General features: G+C 34.9%; 2 protein-coding genes across 5 annotated transcripts; both read left to right on the forward strand.

The window, feature by feature from the left end:
- Window positions 1-9,693: 9,693 nt before the first annotated feature.
- LOC120073205 lies at window positions 9,694-13,735 on the forward strand (the record flags this gene model as incomplete). Its single annotated transcript, XM_039025889.1, has 3 exons — window positions 9,694-9,836; window positions 10,998-12,496; window positions 12,580-13,735. Coding segments are annotated over 2 exons (1,239 nt in total), but the record flags the coding sequence as incomplete, so codon positions are not given.
- Window positions 13,736-19,451: 5,716 nt separating this feature from the next.
- Window positions 19,452-24,252, forward strand: LOC120073315 (tRNase Z TRZ1). 4 transcript variants are annotated; one of them, XM_039026084.1, is made up of 10 exons: window positions 19,463-19,667; window positions 20,575-20,924; window positions 21,523-21,822; window positions 22,137-22,299; window positions 22,413-22,483; window positions 22,674-22,769; window positions 22,926-23,039; window positions 23,463-23,531; window positions 23,639-23,713; window positions 23,913-24,252. In XM_039026084.1, the coding sequence occupies exons 2-10, from the start codon at window positions 20,919-20,921 to the stop codon at window positions 23,985-23,987; spliced, it is 969 nt and encodes a 322-aa protein (XP_038882012.1). In that variant the 5' UTR covers window positions 19,463-19,667; window positions 20,575-20,918; the 3' UTR covers window positions 23,988-24,252. The 4 variants fall into 4 exon arrangements, 3 of the variants coding, with proteins under 3 accessions (XP_038882014.1, XP_038882012.1, XP_038882013.1); XM_039026085.1 differs by lacking the exon at window positions 20,575-20,924; XR_005480734.1 differs by lacking the exon at window positions 23,913-24,252 and having other exon boundaries at window positions 19,452-20,924; window positions 22,926-23,186; window positions 23,639-23,711.
- Window positions 24,253-24,462: the final 210 nt, after the last annotated feature.

Here is a 24,462-nt window from a genome sequence, read left to right on the forward strand (position 1 = left end):
CATTTGCTACAAGATCGCATAGTTGCTTGCTGAATGATCGCACAATCTTTAGATGCTCATCGCATGGTTGCTGGCTAAGCTATCACACAATCTTTCATACACGATCGCATAGATGCTCTTCGCATGGTTGCTAGCTATGCGATCACGCAGTCTTTCATGCTCATCGCATAGATGCTCGTCGCATAGTTCATTTGCTGCACGATCAACTGCAATGTGGTTCATTGAAGAGCGGTTCAAGGCCCGATTCACCTGTTTCAAACCGATTGATTCATTTTTTGTAATAGTTAGCCTTTTATTTTATTTTTTAGAGGTCCTATCCCAATCCATCAACTGTTAGAGTAAATACACATGCGATGTATGTTTAATATTATATGTCATAATATATGTCATATAGTTTGAAAACCCACCATAGGTTATGCATTTAATTTCATGCATCATTTATATTATAAGTGTTATAGTATATGTATATGCATGATTTAATTTTATAGCACGTTCATGCATCATATAATACTATATGCTTGCATGCATAAGTAACATAGTCATGCATCATTTATATCATAATCGTTATAATATATAGTTTGAATGTATGCATATGACATATGTTATTTATTTTTCATTACTTTGTTATATATAAGTTTTTTATATATGTAGTAATGAAATGAACATTGCATGATGCATGACATTACTTTAGGTAATGTTACAAGTGTTATAATTTTATAAAGTATGTCATCAATGCAATGTAGGTTTTAATTTATTTCATTTACTTTATAATAGTTATAAATAAATGAAATTAGAAACTAAAATCAATAACTAAGAGTTGCATGCAAACTTAGGTGAAATCATTTTTTAAAATAGTTTTAAAATATAACTAAGATAGACTAAGTTCACAACTTTCTAATAAGATTATAAATTAGGTTAATCTTTTTAAATCGATTTAATAGGATTAAGTTGATTTCAATAAAAGAATAAATTTGTAGCAAATAAATCTATAAGAGACCTTTTGTCTAAGACCGGTTCTGGCTAGGTTGGGGTACTTAAGTTGACGAAAACGGAACACCTCTACCTGGGAACCTACCTGGAAAGGTGAATTAGATATATTCGCTACAAGTATACAATTGTTGATTAAAATTTGTTGAAGTGTTTAACGAATATTAATCAAAATTATTTAAGTTTTCAAAGTAAGTGTTACTTTTGGGCAAACTTAAACAATCAATTAGTAAAAATAATTAGTCATATTTTTCTTAAATAAATTAGGTTGTGAAAATACTCAGTGGGAGGAAAAGATATATATGATATGTCATTTTTGTTGGGATTGGTGTCCTAATTCTCCCGGAGTCTCGTTGTTTATAATGTTGCACATTGTTTGATGAATAAAATAATTGTTATTTCATTCTGACATTTATTCTTATCCAATAAACAAAGCTCCTTGGTTATCTTATGTGAACTTAAGCATGTATATGTGATATACAAGTAGATCATGCCTTAAGTGATAACCTAAATAGGTATGTAGTATAAGATATAAGGTAGGATACTTGATCCTGGTGACACTACGAATACGACCCGCTTTGTAGACACTACTACAAAAATTGGATTATTTGACATTTTTCCAGTGTCAAGTAAATGGTATACTTGATACTTATAAAAGCGTCAACTATTCGAGTGTCAAGTATAGTGTGATAACTTGACTCTGAAATAACGTCAAGTAATATGTTTTTTTATATAATTTTCGTGTCAAGTAAGATAATACACTTGACATTAGTGGTATGTCAAGTTTATTCGAGTGTCAAGTATAGTGTGATACTCTTTGACATTTTTTATGTGTTAAGTATATGTCTTTTTGTTTTCAAATTAATGCCCCAATCGATATTCTCATTTTCTACCTTGCATTCCAACAATACAATTACATCAAATAAATAAACATTATACATTTAAGATCTATCAACTGAATATATTCACTAAAAATCCACATGTTCAACTATGAACACTGCTCACAAATTACAACAATATTTCTCTTTCACATGTACATGCACAAAATAAAATCTCAACTATTGCTTTTGTATACAAAACTCAACTTTCAACAAACACAAAAGTGACAAATTGTTTAATAAATAACCTTTCAACAAAGTACATTATTTTAATCTATACATTGAGTTTTGAAGTCTAAAGATCGAGAACCAAGGGTCAGGCAAACCATGTTTAAGCAAGTCAACCTGCAAAATAGAATAAAGAGCGATAACATCAAATTTCAAAATATATAAATAAATGTTAAAATACAACAACGTAATCCAACCTACGAAAAGTTCAATAATAATGGTTACAAAACGCAAATTCCAGCAACTATGTAATAATTCCAAAAGAGTTTCAAGGCCTTAATACCTATCAAAACGTTCAAACATCATTAACTTTGTGGGATAGTGGCTCCAATCCCTTGAAATCTTTCAATTGAACATCAAAAATTGAAAATAACTCAATTATTAGACCAACACTTCAATGGATAACAAATAACTATTAATACTAACCTCCAAACTTACCAAAACCTTGCCAAGATCGGTCTAAACCTATTGAACAGCAACTCAACTCCTTCCAACACTTCAATCTAACACCAAAAAAGTGACAGGTATTACTAAGTTAATGTCAAAACTTATTGAGTGTTCAAAATTTTTCAAGTAAAACTACTAACACCAACCAAAATATTGTGGGCAACAATGGAACAAACCTAATATCAAATAGCAAACAAGATATACCTCATATACTTATCGAAAATCTAACCGAAATCAATATCAACCTGTTGGACAACACATTAATGTTCTCCGAATCTTGAATCTAAAGCCAAATCACAAAGAGCATCAATCAATTTGGGTAAAAACACTTATGGGTATTCAAAAATATCCAAGAAAACCATTAAAGTAATCAAAACTCACAAAACTTACCAAAACCTTACCCAAAAATACAAGATTCCAGTGAGATGAAGTATAGATCTGACGAGATAGAGTGAAGCCCACACTTGAACAGATTTGTTACAAAGCTAGACCTCAACGAAGACGTGGACGACCTTGACAACAACAAGCGGATTTGGCTGGACCAACTTGACTGAAGCTTCGGAAGCGGTTGGGGGCGTTCGGCTACAAATATGGGTAGAGCTGAAGTGACGGAAGCGATGGAAGCGTTTGGCTACAGATCTGGGCGCGACTAAAGCGATGGAAGCGGTTGAAGGCGTTCGACTACAAATCTGGGCGAGGCTAAAGACTCGCGAACGATGTGCATAGCTGGTCGGCTGGTGCGTCTGAACAGACGACAAGGAAGAGGGTTGGCGCGACTTAGCAGACAACGGAATGAAAAACTCAATAACAGCGGCGTGAACAGAGGCGAGGGGAGAATGAAGGCTAACGACGGCTAGGACTCTCGAGCACATGGAAGAAGAAAAAATTGGGGGGAAGGGGAAGGTCGTGAGTGAGATGGTGAAGGAGAAGAGAAAGAGTTTTTAATTTGAGAGTGGGAAATGAAAATGAGAGAGGGAAATGTTATTTTATTTGATAATTTTGGTAGGAAGGAAATCAAATTTGAGAGGGAAATGAAAATTAATGTCTCTACACGATCCTTTAGCTCTGCTACACGATCGCTGAGTAAAACTAGACGATCGCCAATCGAATGCTACACGATCGTTGAGCTCGGCTACACGATCGCTTAGCTCTGCTACATGATAGCTGAGTAACAAAACATTATACGATCGTCTACCCAATGATATACGATCGCCTACCAAATACTACACGATCGCTGAGCTCGGCTACACAATTGCTGAGTAACAAAATGTTATACGATCGCCTACCCAATGCTATACGATCGCTTACCAAATGCTACACGATCGCTGAGCTCAGCTTCACGATTGTTGAGTAACAAAATGTTATACGCTCGCCTACCCAATGCTATACGACCACCTACCAAATGTTACACGATCGCTTAGCTCTGCTACACAATTCCTGAGTAACAAAATGCTATATGATCGCTTACCCAATTCTATATAATCGCCTACTAAATGCTATACGATCGCCTACCAAATTGGAGGTCTATCAAATATCCGAAATATTCTGTCAACCTCTGGTTTTTTAACCCTTTTACTTGACACGAAAAAAATGTCAAGTAAGAGCTTCTTATACTTGACATGTGAAACGTGTCAAGTAAGACCTCATATTACTTGACACGAAAATCATGTCAAGTAAAGGTTCGCGTGAAAATATCCGAAATATTCCGTCAATCTTCGCTTTTTTTAACCCTTTTACATGACACGAAAAAAATGTCAAGTAAGGAATTCTTATACTTGACACGTGAAATGTGTCAAGTAATACCTTATATTACTTGACACATTCGTTTCAAGTAAAGGTTTATGTGAAAATATCCGAAATATTCTGTCAATCTCCACTTTTTTAACCCTTTTACTTGACATTTTTTTTGTCCATAATCATATTACTTGACGTTTTTTCCACAGAAACGTCAAGTAATTAAAAACTACAAGTTTCAAGTAATTGAGTTTAATTGGATCTATAAATGTATCAAAATCTGAGCAACAATTTAATTTTTTCGTTAAATATTTGTACCTGAATTGATGAACAACCACTACCAATATTAGTGTTTATTAATGTTGAATATAAATGGGGCGTGGCCAAGTGGTAAGGCAACGGGTTTTCATGTGTGGACATGCGAGCGGGGGTGTCCTATACAAAGAGTTTGTATAAGACCGAACCACAAAATGACTAGACTCTGTATATAACGCCGTTGATACTAGAGACTTACATCTCACCTAAACGACCGTAGATGACACGACCTCAATCCTTAGTGTTTGGGAACTTCTGCCTTTGAGGGTGGTCCTTTGATTAGTATGGGTGAGAATGGGAAGATTGCCAACTCAACATGCCTACCTTTTTAGAGACTTGTCTGATCTGAGAGCTGGAAACTCAATCCATAAGATGGAATTCACTCCTTTCCCGAAGTAGGGATAAGTAGAGATATCGCTCCCTTAAGGATTGATTTTAGGGCTTGAACATAGTGGCCACAACTTCTCTTTGGAAGAGGGGACTCAGTCATAGTAGGACTATGACTTATGTTCATTAGAGGGATCAGTGGTACTTAAGAAGTTAGATGTAACTACAGGGGTGTAACGGTTATTGGCCCAACTATACTTACGAGCGATCTGTGAAGGGTTGTCGCACTGCTGATTGATTAAGATGGACACATAATATATATATGGTAAGTAGAGTTCTGTTATCGGTCTTTAGTGGAATGCTTGGTAGTTAACGGATGGTGAATCCTATGACTAAAGAGTTTATTTAGTTATTCACGTATCGTTGGAGCTTCGAGCTACAGGTCCATAAGGTCCCCTCGGTAGATCAATGGATTCAGTTGAGGATCAGTTCTTGGTGTTGATTTGAAATGTTCAAATTAACAACGAGGTAATTCGATTATATATGATATGATCGCTATGATGTATGAGATACATTTAGTGGAGGATTAATGCAAATGAGATTTATATTAAGTGCCATGGAATAGAAAGAAAAAAAAAGCTATGGTTTATATGTTTCATGAGATGAAATATTAAAACTATAAGTTATAAATATAGTATGATAAGTTGGTTATCATTTATATATATAATAATATTTTATTTATTGGATAATTAAATCTTTTTCTCTAATAACCAATTGAGTGAGAGGTTATTGGTGGTTTTATTGTAACCGTGAGATAAAAGGAAAATTGTTTTCCTAATTTTAGTAATATTGAATTTGTGATTTTTCTCTCAGAAAATAAGTTGTCAAGTAAATACGATTTACTAAGCGACAACTTGACAAAAGTAAACGATCGTGTAGTGTTTGTAGGCGATAGACACGCTGCTAAGCGATGAGCTAAATGATCGCTTTGTTTTTGCTAGATGATCGCTTAGCTTTTGTTAAATGATTGGGCATCAACCTATACGATAGGTTTAGTCATCTCCCACTTGCTTAATCGTTTGCACGATTGGTGTTTCCTTAATTCTTCTATCTCAATTCAAGTCAACACAGAACCCAACCTCTGGATTCTTATATCGAGAATACCAAGGTAGCCTTTTTGGTGGCGTCATACTCAATTCAAAACCGTCGAGGTTCTGTGGAGGCCATTCGTGTTGTTGGTGTGTTCGTGACCGTGGCGATCGCTGAGAACGAGTGTGCGGTGTTCATGCTGTGTAGCGGTCGTGTTGTTCGAGCGTTCGTGAGCAAAGAGCGTGAAGATGAGTTGAAAAATGTTTGTAGCATTTCTTCTTGTTCATTTGTATTTTCATGTTGTACTGTATTGATTGCATAACTGCATGTTTTTGTTTTGACTGTAATTGTAATGTTCATACATGATTGTAATTTTGAATGATCTTTTCCTCTGCTCATAGAAATCCTCGTGGTCGATTTTCTTCAATTTTTCACTCATGTTTCTCCATTAATACTCATGCAGTGAGACTCGTGTTTGGCCTTGAGGCGCTCTGGGAGCATCCCCCTTCGAATGGTATTTGCATGGGTCAATATCAAGGTGAATGGAGAGAGTATTTATAGTAAGTGGGAGAGGGATGTGTGTCAACATATCTTATGGTCTCTTTCATTGGTTTGCATTGTGAGACCTTCTTGCACGGCCTCGAGCGATCTTGGGAACTTCCCTTTTTGGATGGTTTGTGCAGTTGGTCAATATCAAGGCGAACTTCAGAAATGGATAGAATCACCTTAGTTTTTTCCACAATCGGTTTTTCCCTTCGGTTGGCTCATTGGGGAGAAACTCTATGATCTAAAATGGGGGGTCATACTTACGAAAAATTATTAAGCAAGATAATGATTTCTTGACTAAATAAATGATGACTGATTGCTATAGGAATAAGAGTTATTTTGGTGTAATGATTGGTTGAGAGAGTCTCAATTCAGTGAAGGGATAACTAACTACCTTTCGGTGGTTTTTGTCCTAAATCACTGAAGCGTCATTGCAAAATTAGATGTTAAATGGGGTTCATTTAGATTTTGCTAAAACTGATTGGATTTTTTTAAGAGTTATGCTAAAATCTAATGTAGATCAATGTGTTTGTTATTTCAGCAAATATGTCATATAGCGATTTTCCGTTAGTTGTCTTTTCTAGTTTGACTGATTTCAATTACACGGTATAGAAAGAATCTATTAAAACATTTTTGTGGTAAACGACTTCGAAATTGTCATAATTGAGGATTCTCCTTAAGTCCTAACCCTTGATGCAGCACAAAATGTTCGTAATGCATATGAGGTATGGATGAAGGCTGGTTCGAAGGCTCGAGTTCCCATTTTAGCAATCATACCTAATGCGTTGGCCAAAAGGTTTGAGAACATGGTCATTGCACATGAAATCGAGTGATTGTTGAAGCTTAAATGAGTACGTATGGAATTATGAATACAATATAACCGTAGAAGCTTCAATTATCAAATTATGACCTAACCAATTAAAAAAAATTTGAGCTTCCTTTCTGATTTTTCTTCCTCGAATTTAAATTATCGAGTTATATTCTATCTAACTACTTTTCAAATTAATTATATTTTAAAAAAAAAAAACTTCTTAATTGTTCTCTCCAATTTTTATTTGAAATTATCTTTTATTATCAAATTTGATTTTATCTAACTAACTTTCAATTTGTTTAAATATTTGTTACAAATTCAATTGTATTTAAATATTTTTTTTCACTATTTTATACATATTGTCATCAAATTATTTTGATCTTTTTTTCATATTTTCAATGTTTTAATGTGTGTATCTGTGTAGATATATATTGTTACTAGATTCAATTTTATTTTATTTTTTTTCATATTTTTTCAATTTTCATGTATGTTTGTATCATATTTTATCTCACCTATATTATTATATTATTATATCATTTTTAACTATTTGAAATACATCGTTGGTAATCACTATCTTAAAAAAGGTGTTTGTTCTTGACGCATAAGTAAGTATTCAATTTATATATTACATCTTACTGATTTTCTCCACCGATATCGGTATGTTCTGATTATTAACTAATATATATTTACACATACAATGTAACAGTAATATGAAGCTGTGAGATTTAACTAATTTATATTACACACACAATGTAATTATAATGTGAACTTATAAGGTTTTAACCGTCGGTTATCGTGATTACTGATTATAACATTATATTGTATCTTAGTGATATTTTACCACCAATATCGATGGTAATTGAATAATATACATTTACACATACAACGTAATAGTAATATGAAACAATGAGATTTAACTAATCTACATTTACACAGACAATGTAATTGTACTGTAAAGTTATGAGTTTAAACATCCTGAGTTCTAGGTTATGTATCCCTTTAATTTTGTTATTATTATTATTATTATCGTCATCGTCGTCATCATTATTTAGCAATCTAAGTAAAATAAAATAACAAAAATCCTAAATGTCATATTATTCATCTCCTTCACTTAGTTGTCCCCCAAATCTATCTCTCTCCTTCTCAATCTCATGTATGGTTCATCAACCCTTGCTTGAATTCCATCTCGTCTTGGCTAGCTTTTGACGACCACTCTCGTGAGGTTGCTGACCATAGTTGCTCGGACACCATGTTTTCTACTTTTGTTTCTACTTTAAACATTATTTCAACAATGACGTTTTGGGATTGGTAGAGTTTAATGTGTAGCTTTTAAGATCATATGGGCAAACTAGTCACATAGAATGAAAATGATGAAACTTTTTACAACTGGTTTGGTATTTAATGCAATCCTATTTCCAATAGTCACATCGTTCTGAGATTGTAATTTTTCAAATATTCATTTACTAACAACAACTTCACTGGTACAATCAACTTTGCTCTTTCTCACCTTGGAGTAAGTCCATTAATGTGGACATCCATAAGTTTCTCACTACCCCGCCACATGGTCATCGGCTTCTCTTGTATACATGTGTTTTTATAGGCATCCGAAAGCGCTAAGGACCATATTGGGTGATTTTTAATTTTTGCTTCTGCAATGTTTAAATAGAATGTATTTATAGTTATAAAATGTTTAGATAGAGCATGTTCGTGGCATTCGAGTTGTTTTTTAAACCGTGTATCTTTGCATTATGGTTTGTACTTAATTTGAATGTTTTTAGGATAGTTTTATCATTTATTAATTAATTTTTTATATTTTTTGTTATTTTTATAATTTCGAAATCTTTTTACTATTTTTCTTAAATATAACTTTAAATTTTGCTATTTTTCTTCTCACGTAAATTTTATGGAACTCGTTAGTTTTTGTTAGTATGGAGTTGAATGCATGGGACTAACATGGAGTCTAAAATAGGAGCAACACCAGGGTTTGGAACACCAAAAAAAAAAAAAAAAAAAAAAAAAAAAAAGAAAAGAATGAAGAGAAGAAGATAGATTTTCTTAAGTTAAGCCAGCCGCCATCGTTCACCCCGTGGTCGTCGCCGGCAATCGAAACACCGCTAGACGCCGTTCGCCGTCGCTCGAAGGATAGTTTTGGGTCTCTCTCCCTCTCTCTAGGGTTCGCTTCTCTCTCCTCCACTCACACTTCTTCTTTCACAGATCGAGCCGCCACGTCTCCCCCGACTGTTGATCACCGTAAACCGCAGCTGCTCTGGCGTCTCCACCCAGTCACTGTCGAGACCAACGGCAATGGGCATCTTCGTGACGGTTCGATGAGTTTTCTTGTTGGTTATTGTTACCCATGGCAATCTAACTCCAGTCTTAAGTTACCCACACTATTTTGATAGTAGATTCGAGAAGTTTGAGGAAGTTTGGCGTGCTGTCCAGCAATGTTTAAGGGCATTTGGCGACTTTTTCTGGTTAGTTTTGGGTTCCGGTCAGTTTCAAATCCATTATGGCTATGGTAGATTGAACTCTAACCTCTGATTTTATTGTGTTGAGATCGGGAAAATTCATTGAGGCCAAGGGACAAAATTTTTGGAGTTAAATCTATCTGGATAAGTATTCTAAGCACGCTGTTTTTCGGTTAATTTGACAACTTGTGTTTGGGCTCTTAGTATTGAAGAAACTAAATTAGAAAGTTTGTGCTATAACGAGGTTTTCATAAGCTCAAAGAGACACAGCTATTGGAATGCTTTAGTGCTCGCAACCAAGATGTTATAAGAAATGTTTGTTGATTGAGCAATGTAGTTTATGTGTTGACTACGAAAATTTATGAATGACCTTCATGACTAGTTGTATGTTTAGCATGACCAGAGTGTTAGAAATTATGTTGGCCCTCATGCATGGACAACGTTTTAATCAACTTCAAGAATCAAAGATTTTCTTAAGCTAAATTTACGAGTTAGGAAGGTGGATATTCCAAAGACTATCCTTGAGATCAGGTTTAATCGTTATGAGTATTTGGTGATATGTGTTAGACTCACCAATGCTCTGCAGTTTCTGGACTTTATGAACTGAGTTTTGGAAAAGCTTTCTAGATTCGTTTGTAACAGTGCCTAAAGAACTATATGACTTTGTAGTTCGAGGAAGTGGGAATAGAAGAGATAATAGAAAATAGTCATAATCAAGTGTGGGAAAGGCTGACAGAGTTAAGAGAGACATTCTGGTGGAGAAAAAAAGGACTCATTTTGACCTATATTTTACATACAGGAACTTTACGATAAGTTTTATTGCGTGGCCATTTGTTCTTAAAACCCTGGAAATTGTGTTCAAAATCTTCCTTAGAAGGCGATGAACTCGCAAGTAAACACATGCACACTCATTCTCTCTGATTCTATATTCTTTTATGAAACTTCATTTTAAGATGGCGAAGATTTATGTGGAAACTACTTGTTATATTTTGTAATTTTACTTAATGGTGAAAAATCAAATGCGACATCATGTTTAATTGAGGCCAATCTTTTTGCTTTTCCTTGTATTGTCTGATAAATCCAGCTTCAGTGATCCTGGAATTGTAAAGTTGATATGAAATTCAGAGTTTTGGATTATTTCAAGCACCGCTATTTACTATCTTCTAGGCAAGCATTTGTTTCCATATTGGTGAGCCAACCTCTAGAAGCTTGGCAAACATTAAAGGTTGCCACTTGTTCAACGGTGAGTGTCAAACAAGTTGAAAAGGAGGTGGGAGAAGGGGCTTTAGCACATGCCAATGACTTTACCGAAGTTTTCCGGAGATGGGGTTGTACTGATAATGATATTGCACAAATCTTTGCACGTGGGCCTTCTCTGCGCAGGAGTGACTTAAACCAACTACAGAATAAACTCCACCTGCTACAAGGCCTAGGGATCACATCTCCCGACCTTGTGAAGATCATTAATTGTCGTCCACGGTTCCTCAAATGTTGGATCAACAACAACTTCCATGAGCAGATTGAGTCTTTCTTGAAAATATTTGAATCTAAAGAAGTTCTTGTCAAAGCCATTGTAAGGAACCCCTCACTTTTGACTTATGATTTCCATAGTAGAGTCAAATCTGTAATCTCCCAGTATGAAGAAATGGGTCTTAGTAAAAAGGATTTGATTCTCATGCTTATATCTCGCCCCACATTGATTCCAAGGACTTCCTTTAATGATGAGAAGATGGAATACATACAAAAAACAGGGCTCTCACAGGGTGACAAGATGTTCAAATATGTTGTTACAATCATTGGTATCTCACGACTTGAAACGATCCGTCATAAAGTAGCCAATTTGGAAAAGTTTGGTTTCACAGAAGATGAGATATTTGCTTTGCTTGGGCGATCTCCCCTTATCTTGACTCTATCAGTCGATAAAGTGCAAAGGAACATGACTTTCATCTTGTGCACGTTGAAGTTACCTGCTAAAGTTATTCTCAACTATCCATTTCTGTTATATTTTAACCTGGATGCTGTCTTGAAGCCACGGGTGCATCTCCTAGGGAAGATGGAGGAAATGGGTCTCCATATGCAGATCAAAGGCCATCCACTGCTCAGGGCCCTTAGGATGACAGAGAAGAGATTCTTGAAGAAATTTATTTACAGTCAACCAAAAGATGTTGCTGATGAGTTGATGCAGTTCTATCAAATTGCAAAAGGCATTAAGCGTTTGGGAGAAACCTCAAGGAAGATCAGTTATAGGGGATTCCCTTTCTAAACCTCTCTCTTTTGACATTTTCAAGGTTAATCTAAGAGATATCTGGCTTGGAGGTTAGACCAAATTTATGACGCTATGTTTTGAATTGTAATTGATTCATTAACAAAATGATAATTTTTGTCATGTACAGCACTTCAGTTCCTGCATTGTTGTATCATTTGTCAGCAAGAATAAAGTTCAAAACCCATTTGCGTGAATACCTATTAGATTTGGAAATGTTTCTCAACTTATCCTGTTTGTGCTGTAGATTACCTGTTCTTTATTTGGAGGATGAGCTGAGAACATGTAACTTGTTGTCTTCTAATTGTCATTTATTAACATTGCATTCTCATAAGCTCAGGAAGATTATGGAGGTTAAATTGTGGGATTTTGATCGTTGTAGGAAGATTGGACAGAAGAACCAGTGAGGATTCTACCTTATCAAATATTAAGTAAAAAAAAAGCTTGTTTAGGATTTCATTTATATACATTTTTTATTTTTTACAGCAATTGAACAACAGCGAACTGCTTGGTTCCAATGCCAAGTTTGAAGTACATCTGCCACCAACTTCAGTAGGATTAAAGACGATGACTGAAAATGGCAGCTGACTCTAATGGCCACCAGGTAATTAATTGTTACGAGGCTTGATAGTATGAGTTCGTAGGTTCTTTCTTTTTTATATAAATAATTTTCCTACAAAACGGAAGAGCTAAAGTTCTATGATGAGTAGTCATTTACGAATTACAACCATCTCAAAATGGAAGGAGATTGCAGAATCACATGGTCTTTAGGAATCAAAAGGCCTAATTTCACGGGAAGATTTAAAATGTTTATTGAACTATAACTATTGATGTACGAAACTTCCATGATCTGTACTTCAAAATTTTGTCTTTGTGTTAACCAATATGATCGTCATACACTATATCATATTTTCTTTTGTTCTTACTCTATTTATCAATTATGGTGTTACACCAGTTTATTTTGCATGTACTGCTTTCTTTTCATAATTATTTGGCTTCTAGTGAAAAATAACACCATATTTTGCATGTACTGCTTGCTTTTCATAATTATCTGGCTTCTAGTAAAAAAATGCACCATACCTTGATTTTGGTGGGAGGTTTATAGTTCTTTCTGCTGAGTTTGACATTTCCAGCTGCTACTGTTTGATCACCAGCTACTTCAATATGTTGAACTTTATGCACATTGCCGTTCTTATTCTCTTTTCACTTGGCGCAAGGGATACGCTATTAGAATGAATGAGAGCAGCCGTCCCATCTTTGCGATGGACCTTGTTTCTTTCTATCTACGGTTAGCAAGTACATTGTTTCTTTCTTTCTATCAATGTGGTCTGATTCGGACACCTTGCTTATTGATGTAGTCGATTCTAAGCATGTTTGGTTTTTGTTAAAGGATAAATGATGGGACAAAATAGCATGCTTAGTTCGATTATTCTGCCATGTGAGATTGCTATCTAAGTAAAAGATTGAGGCGTTTGAAGTTATGTGCATTATGCCAAAGCATATAAAACCCTTGAGAAAAATACGAGCAGTCAGAGAACGGTAGTAGAAAACTAACATCTCCACAATTTGTTGGCTTGACTATATTTTTTGTTTTATGTTTTATTGATATTTACTTTTTGAATAATACTATTGATTTAGTCCATTGCATAGCTGAATTGGTTGTTAAAATAATCGAAACTTATAAATTTTATTGAATTTCATAGTTATTTATATCTACATTTTCTTATTTCAACAAATTGCTGTCATGGCTTAAAGTATATGTTATAACATGTTAATATAGACATGTATTCCAACCACAGATCAAAATTGAGTGGTAGGCAAACACTATTTATTTATTTACTTATGAAAAAGGAATATACAAATCGACAATATAACTCCCTAATTTGAATTCAATGGTTTCAAAGATGTGATGATTTGCAAGGAAAAAAGAGCAAACATTGCTAACAATATTATACATATAAGAATAATTAAAAAAAATAGCATAAATTACTTCTGAAATAAAAAAAGGACAAAAAATCATCGGAATTATGCAATTTTGCCTTGTATGTATGAGTGTCATGGAATCGGTGTTTGAGATGACTAACCATGCAATCTTGCTATCAAAGAGCACCAAGTAGCTTGTGTCTATTCAAGACACTTAGATACACGCCTTAGAGGTTTAGAGAGTGTTGGACAAGTGAGTGAGTTTGGAAGAATATTGAGAGGCTTTATTAAGGAATGATGTTGAGTGGGTTGACTATGTTGTCTATGTACAAATGAGGCCCCCTCTTGGGCTATTTATAGGTGCCCCAACTGACCTAGGCCCCCTCAAGGTCGGCCATGGAGGTTTCTAGACACTTCAAGGTGTCTTGGACATGTCCCTAGGCCATTCTAGACCCTTCTACATCTTTCCAAGTACATACATGAACATTCTAGACGCTCCTAGACTATTCTAGACCATTACGGAGTAATCTAGAGTATGTACAAGAGTGTTGATGTTGGGACGTTCCAGATGGTCCATGAGCCTTCTAGAGTTATCCGTGATGTTCTGGTGTTGTCTAGACCCTTCTAGAGCCTTTCGGGACTGTGTGGGGCTGTCTAGCACATGTTGGCACATTCTGGCACTGTCTAGGCCCTTCCAGCACTGGGTGGGGCTGTCCAGAGGCTTCCAGACACGCCTAGAGGCTTCTCGTGGGCGCTGGCATTGTCTCGTGGCTTCCATAAGCTTCTAAGGCCGTCTAGGATCGTCAGACGCCTTCCCGTGTCTTCCCGAAGCGACTGGGTCGTGGGCGCATACGCAGGGCCTGCCGCACGCTTGTGCCTGGGCGTCCGTCTGTGGGGCGCGTGGGCATGCATCTGCACGCGCATGCTTGCGGGCGCGCACAGGCATGCGCATCTGGAACTCGCGCACTTCGGACAAGGGTGTGTGCTTCGTCGCGCGTTTGTAAATTTCCTTGGCCTTGCCTCTCCCGAGCATGTGTGTGTGCTTGGCCACGCACAGCCTTGCACACATGGGCATTGTCCTTGGCATCTCCTACGCTGTGGTGCCTTGCCACGCCCTTGTATGCCCCATCCTTGGCACGTGGGCGCCCCGCCCAAGACACTCATGTCATGTCGTGTTGCCTTGCCACACCCTCGTATTCTTTCACCCCAGCACGTGGGTGCCCTGACCAAGACACACCTATCAACTTTGCATGTCCTTTGGATGCCTTCTGATGAGTCTTGACTCCCTCTTGACCATGCTATTGGAGTCTCATGCCCCTTGGTGGCGCGATTTGAAGAACCGTTTTTGTGGGGTGTGACAATGAGTTTGACATTCACTTACATTAAAATGTTCATCAGATGGTAAAAATGATAAGCATTCCTTGTGTCATAGGTTTTTGCCGCTCTTATTGTCATTGCATATGATCCCACAAACAGAATCTTTTACCCTTTGTGATTGAAAAGGAAAAGGTTGAGTCAAAACTTGTGAATGGAGAAAGTTTGAAACATGTCGAATCTTTTGTCCTCACATGACCAATGCCTCCCGCCTTGTCCAATATTAGCTTGCTAATGACTGATGTGCTTGCATGTCTATGGTCATGGTTCGACAATGGTAAGGAGCATGAGTGAATGTTGGAATACTTTGAGACCATAAATATTTCACATCACTCCATTCTAATATTCCAGATGGTTGGGCACCCACAACCATAACATTCCGTCACACATTGACTTTTTTTATAGCACTCTAAGGATGTTTGGGGCATTGAGTTGAGTATTATAGTAAGTTATTAACATAGTTTGTGGGCTATAGTACTTTATAAGTTATAATTGTTTGTGTTTGGGGCAAGACTATTTTAGTTTGGGTAGGAAATAATAAACACTTGAACGAAGAGAGAAAGAGAGGATGCATAAAGAATAGTAAACTCTATAACTCAAGAGTAAATACTATGAGAAAGAAGGATTTAAAATTGTAATATTGTAGTTAATTGTATAACTATTATAATTAGAGTTCCAAATGTGGAGTGAGTCATGAAGTTGAGGGCTTAAACACTCCCTAATAGGTTTTCTACTCTAATTAATATTAATTTTGAAATATTTATGAAAAATCAAAGATAATATTGTAGTTTTTAAAAGAATAGATGTATTTTTAAGATAAAGTTATATTTTTTTTACGTATATGATTTTAGCGATGATTTTCTGTTATCGGCGGTCATCTATCAACTCGCTTTTGTAGAACTTAGAAGGTATGCCTACGGTCGTCTACCAACATTTTTTTGTTGGGTTGGCATTCCACCAACACAGCTCGTGTGTAGAAGATTGAGTGGTTGAAAATTTTCATATATTGCATTCACAAGGTCGAGTGGGTAGAAACTCTGCCAACGCAACTTTAATCAACAAATACTAGCAACGGGACACCTTTCCCATATTGCATCAACGAGACAAAGGCCAAGGTTCCTTTTGTGTTGGAAGTTGAGGATGCCTTTTCTTATTGAAGCATTGGATGCACCAATGACCAAAATAGTTATCGCACCTACGCAAGGGCATAGGGCAATGACCCTTATTGCACTTACAAAAATGTGGCAGGGCAGCAGAAGGCGGTGGGAAAGTTGGTCATGGCAGTGCAACTAAAGTAGCAGAAGCAACTTGAGAAGCAGAAAAAAAAATCGTTCATCGTTCATGTAAAGCACAAAGAACAAAGTCTCTCAGATTTGAATGGAAGTAACTAAAAACATGAAGCAACATGTTAGAGCAATGCACAATTCCAATAGTGGTGGAGCCTCGGGATGACCTTGCTTATTGAAGCAATGGATGCACCTACAACCAAGATCGTCATTACACCTCTTACTCACTCTTACATAAGGACAGTGACTATCATTGCAATTTCTATTGCACCAATAAGATTCTAACAGACTAGTGCAAGGGGGTAGAGAAGTTAGACATGGCAGTACGATCAGAGCAGCCGCTTGAGAAGGGAGAAAAAGGAAAAAACAAAGAACAAAGTCTCTCAAACAGATTGAAACAGATTGGAATAAAGGTGACTAAACATATTAACCAATAGATTAGACCAATGCGTAACTCCAAATAGTGGCAGAGCCTCAAATGATCTTGCTTGTTGAAGCATTGGGTGCTCCTACAACCAAGATCATTATTGCACCCATTACCTGCTCTTACAAGGGTAGTGACCATTTTGCACTTTCTATTATACCACCAAGATTCTAGAGGACCAGCGGGAGGCGATAAAGAAGTTGGAAATGGCCGCACTGTTGGAACAGGCGAAAGAGCTTGAGAAGCCTGAAAAAAAACCATTCATGTAAAAAACAGAGAACAGACTCTCTCAAGCAAATTAGAGTGAGAGTAACTAAAAACATGAAGTAATAGTTTAGAACAATGCACAACTCTAAACGGTGGTAGATACAATTAACGTATATACATACATACGTATATATGTACATACCTAAATGTATACATATATATGTATTATGTTGTACGATAAATTAGTAATTAGGAATATCCACAATTAATTTGTATTCTGATCAATATTAAATTGGTACCAAATTTGATATTACTTTAAGCCTCGCTTGGTAACTTGATATTACTTTAAACCTTGTTTGGTAACCATTTGGTTTTTTTGTTTTTGTTTTTAAAATTTAAGCCTATTTCATCTACATTTCTTACAATGATTTGCATCTTTCTTAATTACAATAATTGAATTCTTAGCTAAATTTCAAAAACAAAAACAACTTTTTGAAAGCTATTTTTTTAGTTCTCAAAATATGGCTTGATTTTTAAACCATTGATGAAAAGTAGATAACAAAATAAGAAATTTAGAGCTGAAGTGAAAGTAGTGTTCATAGACTTAATTTTAAAAAATCAAAATGATTACCAAACGGGACCTAAATAAATTAATGTATAGAGGTCTTTTATTCATTTTTATTTTAATTTGTTAAAATTAGTATGTGAATTAACAAAATTTGAGTAGACCATAGAATTATAAATATTTAAATAATCATGTGGTATGATTGGATGAAACTGAAATTCTTAAAAATTAATATAAAATGACAAGTTCAAAGGTAAAATTTGATTTTCAAGTTATCTGAAGACATATTTACCATTGTTGGAAAAAAAGAGTTAGAGATTTACAAACTTAAATATTAATTTAAAAAAATTTAACCACATACTTAAACGAGAATTGCAATTTTAACCTCCAAACTTCGAAAAGTGTTACAATTTTAACCATCTAATACTTTCTCGTTCACACACACAAAAGATGTGAATTTAACATTATAGTTTTTTTTGTTTTTTTTTTGTTTTTTGAGATTTATGAATTTTAAGTATGTTATCCAATGATTAATTTGTACAATCATATCCATTTTTACGAAACTTTATTTTAGTGAAATTAATGAGTTTATAAATTTTTTTACCTTGTCTTCTTCTATTAAAAATCAGTAGGTGAATTAGCTTAAATTACATCAAAGGTTGCGGTTATAATTTTTAATATAACTTTATGGTCAAAATTGATTAATTTGAAATTTTTAATTAAACTTTATGCACATTTATATTTTAACACCAAAATGGATGCTTTTAAAGAAAAAGGTTAAACAATCACTTTTGGTTCCCAAACTTTCATAGAAGTAACAATTTAGTCTTTATATTTTATAACGATTTAGTATCTGTATTTTTAATTTTGTAACAATTAGTTCGTAAGCTTTACTATGTAAAAGTTTAACTCTTGTACTTTAAAATTTGTAAAGATAAAATACATTTTAAAGTTTAATGATTTAGTTTCTAATATAGAAGTTAATGTTAAGGTTTAATGATATTTCTTCCACAAATAAATTGATAAATTAATTAGAGACTCAATATTTTTACAAAATACAAAATTTACATCATAAAATAATAAAAGATGATAACTAATTGTGATAGTTTTTTTTTCGGTAGGGACTATATTGTTACAAATTTAAAAGTTCAAGGATCAAATTGTTACCTATTAAAGTTCAGTTAGTGTTACAAAATTAAAAGTATATGAACCTATGAAGTACAGATACTTCAAAAGGTACAGAGAATCGGTATCAAATACGTATTTGATACTGATACGTCTAGATACGTGGTAGATACATGTCAGATATGTGAAATGGAGTATCTAATATATATATATATATATTATCTTAATTTTGGATACGCATATCCCCTTCAAAATACGTGAAGGGGATACAGCAAGCTAAAATTTGCTTATTTTTCCTCTCCAACCCAAAAATCCATTAAGCCCAATAGCCCATTAACCCAAAAATAAGTTAAATAGTCCACTTACTACTTAGTTTTCTAATTTTATTAATATAATTATTAGAAACAAAAGTCTAACTAAAATGAAAAATCGAATTCCTAAACTAAAACAAAAGTAAAACTTAAAACTTAAAACTAAAAAAGAAAAGTAAAGAAAAACCCTAAAAGCTAAAAGTCGACCGAGTTGGTCTTCCTTCGACTTCCCTTCGTCTTCGACTATTCCTCTTCACTTCACTTCACCAGTTGGTCCAGTTCACTTCTTCTTCATCAGCCCAGCCGCCGACGACGTCGACCGCTCCAGCCAGCAGATTCCAGATTCCGATTCGTCTCAGGTCAGCCCAGACGACGACAATTTCGATTTTGACTTCGACCGGCCCGCCATAAACATTTGTTCTTCCTTCCTTAATCCTTCTGTTCAGATTTTGATTTCCTTTCTTTTTTATCAAGTTTTCAATTTTTCATTTTCGATCTCTGAAATTTCCATTTCTTTTAGTTTGAATCTTTGATTTTAGGCGTTTAATTTTAATTTTTAACAGTAATATGTTTCCTTTGGTCTGAAATCTGAATCTTTGATGTTAATTTTTAGGTGTTTAATTTTAATTTTTAACAGTAGTAAGTTAAAATTTAATTTTCCAGCTCTGTTCCGGTTTAAATGGCATCTGCATCAAGCCGAAGTCAATCATTTAATCCTTCCATAAACTCATCCTCCTCCATTGTTGAAGATGATACAAAACCTCTTTGGAAAAATGTGACCAAAATTAAAAAATTAGGGACGGGGGTGGAAATTTCTTTTGGCAATGTAACCTTTGTAATATTTCAAAGAGGAGCTCTTATACATGGGTTAGAGCTCATTTATTGAAGATAAGTGGTCAAAGAATTGGACTTTGTTTAAAATTCACTTCTTCCATTTTGAGTGAAATGCAAAAATTGGAAGAAGAAGTAAAGACTCGACTAGAAAAAAAGGTCCAAAGAATGTTCCCTTACCACCTCCGGTCATGACAATTGGTGGTGTTAATGTTAGTAATTCTCCTATTACAAGCAAATTGGACTTTGAAAAGAAGAGAAAGTATAGTAGTAGTGATGCAAGTGCAATTGAAAAATCATTCAACAATGCATCACGAGACCAATTACATTCACTAATTGTCAGAATGTTTTATTCCGCTGGTTTGCCATTTCATTTATCGAGAAATCCACACTTTAGAGGAGCATTTTCTTATGCAGCAAATTATTTGTTGTTAGGATATTTGCCTTCTGGATATAATATGTTGAGGAAGACTCGTCTTCAGAGAGAAAAGACAAATATTGAGCGATTATTAATTCCAATTCGAGATGGATGGCGTACTAAAGGGGTGAGTATTGTGAGTGATGGATGGAGTGACTCACAAAGGAGGCCTTTGATCAATTTTATGGCAATTGGAGCACATACTCTTTTATTAACTCTCTCAAAAGGAACAAGTTGACACCTCAACGTGCAGAAGATTTGGTATATATTCACAGCAATCTACGCCTTTTGTCAAGGGGTACTCCAGAATATTCAAGAGGAGAGACTAAAGCATGGGACATTGCTGGAGATAGTTTTGAAGATGTTGGTATGTTTGAAGTAGCCAATTTATCTTTAGATGAATTAGAGTTAGAGGCTGATGTTTTGGGAGATCATGGCGGTGGTGAAAGTGATAATGATGTTGATGATGATGATGTTATGGTGATTTAAGATTTGAGTATTTCAAGTTTTTCTATTTTCTAGTCTTTATGTTACTAATTTGGTTTGTACTAAGAACTTTGTGGTAGGACAAAGTGATAATATTTCAAGTTTCTTTAGTTTGTCTTTGTACTAAGAACTTTTATGTTATTAATTTGATATCTTATGTTTTGGACTACATTTTAGTATCTTTCTTTATGGTTAAATTTATATATATAAAAAAATAAAAATAAAAATGACGTATCCTTAGATGTATCCGTATCTTAGTTTTTTAGAAATTGACGAATCACCGTATCTGATCGTATCTGTATCGCATATCTGTATCCATGTCTATGCTTCTTAGATATGGACTAAATCGTTATAAACTAAGTACATGTTTGAAATGACTACATAGGAAAAAGTGTTTTCAACAAACAATCCATTGTCATAATTATTTTTTTTAATAGAAATTAAGAGACTAATTTTTTTTTTAATAAAATAAATTGCAGTGGTCATCAAGTGAATTAAGTCATTCACAGCTGCTTTCTCGGTCTCCGTCAATTTGCCGGTCGTACATTTCAATGGCAGCCGGAACAGGATGTAGCAGCAAAAGCTTGGATTCGGACCCGATGGAATCGTGCAAGGGAATGCAAATTGAAGGATACCCAATTAAGGGCTTGTCCATTGGAGGCCATGAAACTTGCGTCATTTTCCCAACCCTCAGTTTGGCGTTTGATATTGGTCGCTGCCCTCAAAAGGCCATAAGCCAGGACTTCCTCTTCATCTCCCATGGTCATATGGATCACATTGTAAGTTCATGCCCCTCTCACCGCTTCATTTTTCAACCATCTCATTGTCGTCTGAGCTTGTTCCCATGGCGGGAGACCTTACGGTCGTTTGCGTAGTAGATATCGAAGTGGAATTCTGTTGATTTAGGGCTTAGGATTTGAAGTCTAGTAATTACCTGTGGTTTTGTTGCAGCTATCTTCAATCAATTCAAGTATCTATTTGATTTGAATCTAGTTTTACCTTCCCAAGTTTGTTGGGAAGTTCTAATATTCAAGTCAAACATCGATCGCATTTTGTTCATCTGCAGCTTATCGGTAGCTTTTGTGCTTAATAGGGGGGACTTCCTTTGTATGTTGCTACCCGTGGATTATACAAAATGAAACCGCCAACAATTATTGTACCAAAATCTATAAAGAATGATGTAGAAAATCTTTTAGAGGTACACAGAAGATTGGATCAATCTGAGCTGAGATGTAATTTGATTGGCTTGGAAGTGGGTAGCGTCCCTTATTGAATTATCTTATTTTCTCCAATGAATAATTTGGTGTATTTTACCCAATTTTCGTGTTTCAGTGTATTACATTCTTCCATTCATATATTTTGTTTGCAGGGGAAGAGTTGTCATTGAGAAGGGACCTCAAAGTGAGGGCGTTTAAGACATACCATGTCATTGACAGTCAGGTAACCTATTTATTGCACATATACTTTGATTTTACTATTATCTTTTTTGAGTCCAAGAATATGGAGTGGGAGATTTGAAATTCTGACATCTGAATTGATAGAAGGTAGCTTTTGCCCGTTGATAAATTGTTAGCATATTTGATGATTTTGTTGTTCTTTTTTGTCCATAATCTACCCATAACTATGGCAGGGTTATCTACTTTACTCTGTAAAGCAGAAACTTAAGAAAGAGTACTTGGGACTATCTGGCAATGAGATCAAGAAACTCCGGTTATCTGGTGCGGAGGTGTGTCTTGACTGTTATATTCATATATTTCATGGTTTTCCTCTGATTATACTTTTTCTTTTACGTTTCTCCATTTTTTAAAGTTCTCCTTAAGTACATAGATCTTGGGTTCTCCTTAAGTACATAACTATCTTGGTTATGTTGCTTTTGTGCCAGATTACTTACACAATTACCGAACCTGAAGTGGCTTTTACTGGAGATACCACATCCGACTTTATAGTTGATGAAAATAATATTGACATATTGAGGGCAAAGATCCTAGTTATGGAGGTTCGGTACTTGAAGACTGCAGCATTATATCTCAATCTTATGAATGCGTCCTAGCTAAAACAAAATAGATGTTAGCATTATAATGCTAATTTCTTGTTTGTTTATATAGGGTTTTACATATTCGTGGATTGATATAAGACATACTTGGTAATGATTTTGACATGATTAAACTCATTTTTGTCAAGTAAAAAATCTCACTGATAATTATGCAATTAATCAGTTTATTTTGATGTTTGATTTTACACTTTTAATTATAATTTTCCTCTCATCAAAATTGAGTTTGAATCATTAACATAGCTTAGAGTAATTTTGAATATGATATAAGGGATTTGGAATGAGAAAAATAGTGTTGGTTATCATCTTGGAAGAGTGGGTTCTATTGAGGTTTAATCCTTCATGCTGCCCACCCATTCTTCTTTGCAGAGCACATTTCTTGAAAATAGAGTTACAGTTGAGCATGCAAGAGAATACGGCCACACTCACCTGTTTGAGGTTCGTTCACTCAACATTGTAACTCCTGCTATTCCCGTATTCATTCAACGACTTTATCTTGTAAATTTACATCCTTGTGTGCTTCTTGTGTTGCTGATCCGTCCCAGATAATAAACCATGCTGAAAAGTTTAAGAACAAAGCGATTCTTCTGATTCATTTTTCAGCTCGCTACACTACAGAGGTATTTCTATGCCAGTTTGTTGATCTCTCAAGTTCATGTTTTTAGTTAGTTTTCTGGTGCAATCCTTCTACTAGGTGACAATCCATCTTCCCAGTTCCATCTTTTATAGAGAGGATTTAAGAGACTAATAAGTCCCAAGTTGATTTTCGGGTATGTATTGGTAAAGCTAAATATATTTCTTGCTTTTTTGGTTAATCAGGAAATTCAGCAAGCCATAGCTACTATACCTCCACCTTTGGCAGGCCGAGTTTCTGCGCTAATGGAAGGTTTTTGAGGTGGGGTGCACCCGTCCAATACACTTTCATATCCACAGGTTATTTAGAAGTATTCTGGAGATCATTTTGCTCACTTTTATACTTTTTTTTTTCCTAGTTCTATTGTAATTTTTCATGGTTTATTTTATTGAATGATTTCATTGCGAAAGTAGTGTGCTTTGAATTGGGTTGTCTCTATTTTTGTGAGTATGACTGACAATTATATCTATTACAGTTCGAAGTAGAAAGATTCAAGTCACAAATTAAGATTGACAATTTAACTTATATGCTTTATTTATTATTATTACTTTTTAAATTGATGTCCTTGTTATTATTTACCATTTTGCCTTTCAAATATATCACATTCGTAAAATGGAAAAGTTTGGTAATAGTTGGGAGAATGATACACATGAAGTTCTTTTTAACAACAAGAAGCACGATTTCTATTCAAAACAAAAATATTGAAAAATAAATATCACTAAGGGTGTGTTTGGT

Source organism: Benincasa hispida, chromosome 3 (assembly GCF_009727055.1).
Source record: "Benincasa hispida cultivar B227 chromosome 3, ASM972705v1, whole genome shotgun sequence".
In the NCBI taxonomy this organism is placed as follows: Eukaryota; Viridiplantae; Streptophyta; class Magnoliopsida; order Cucurbitales; family Cucurbitaceae; genus Benincasa; species Benincasa hispida.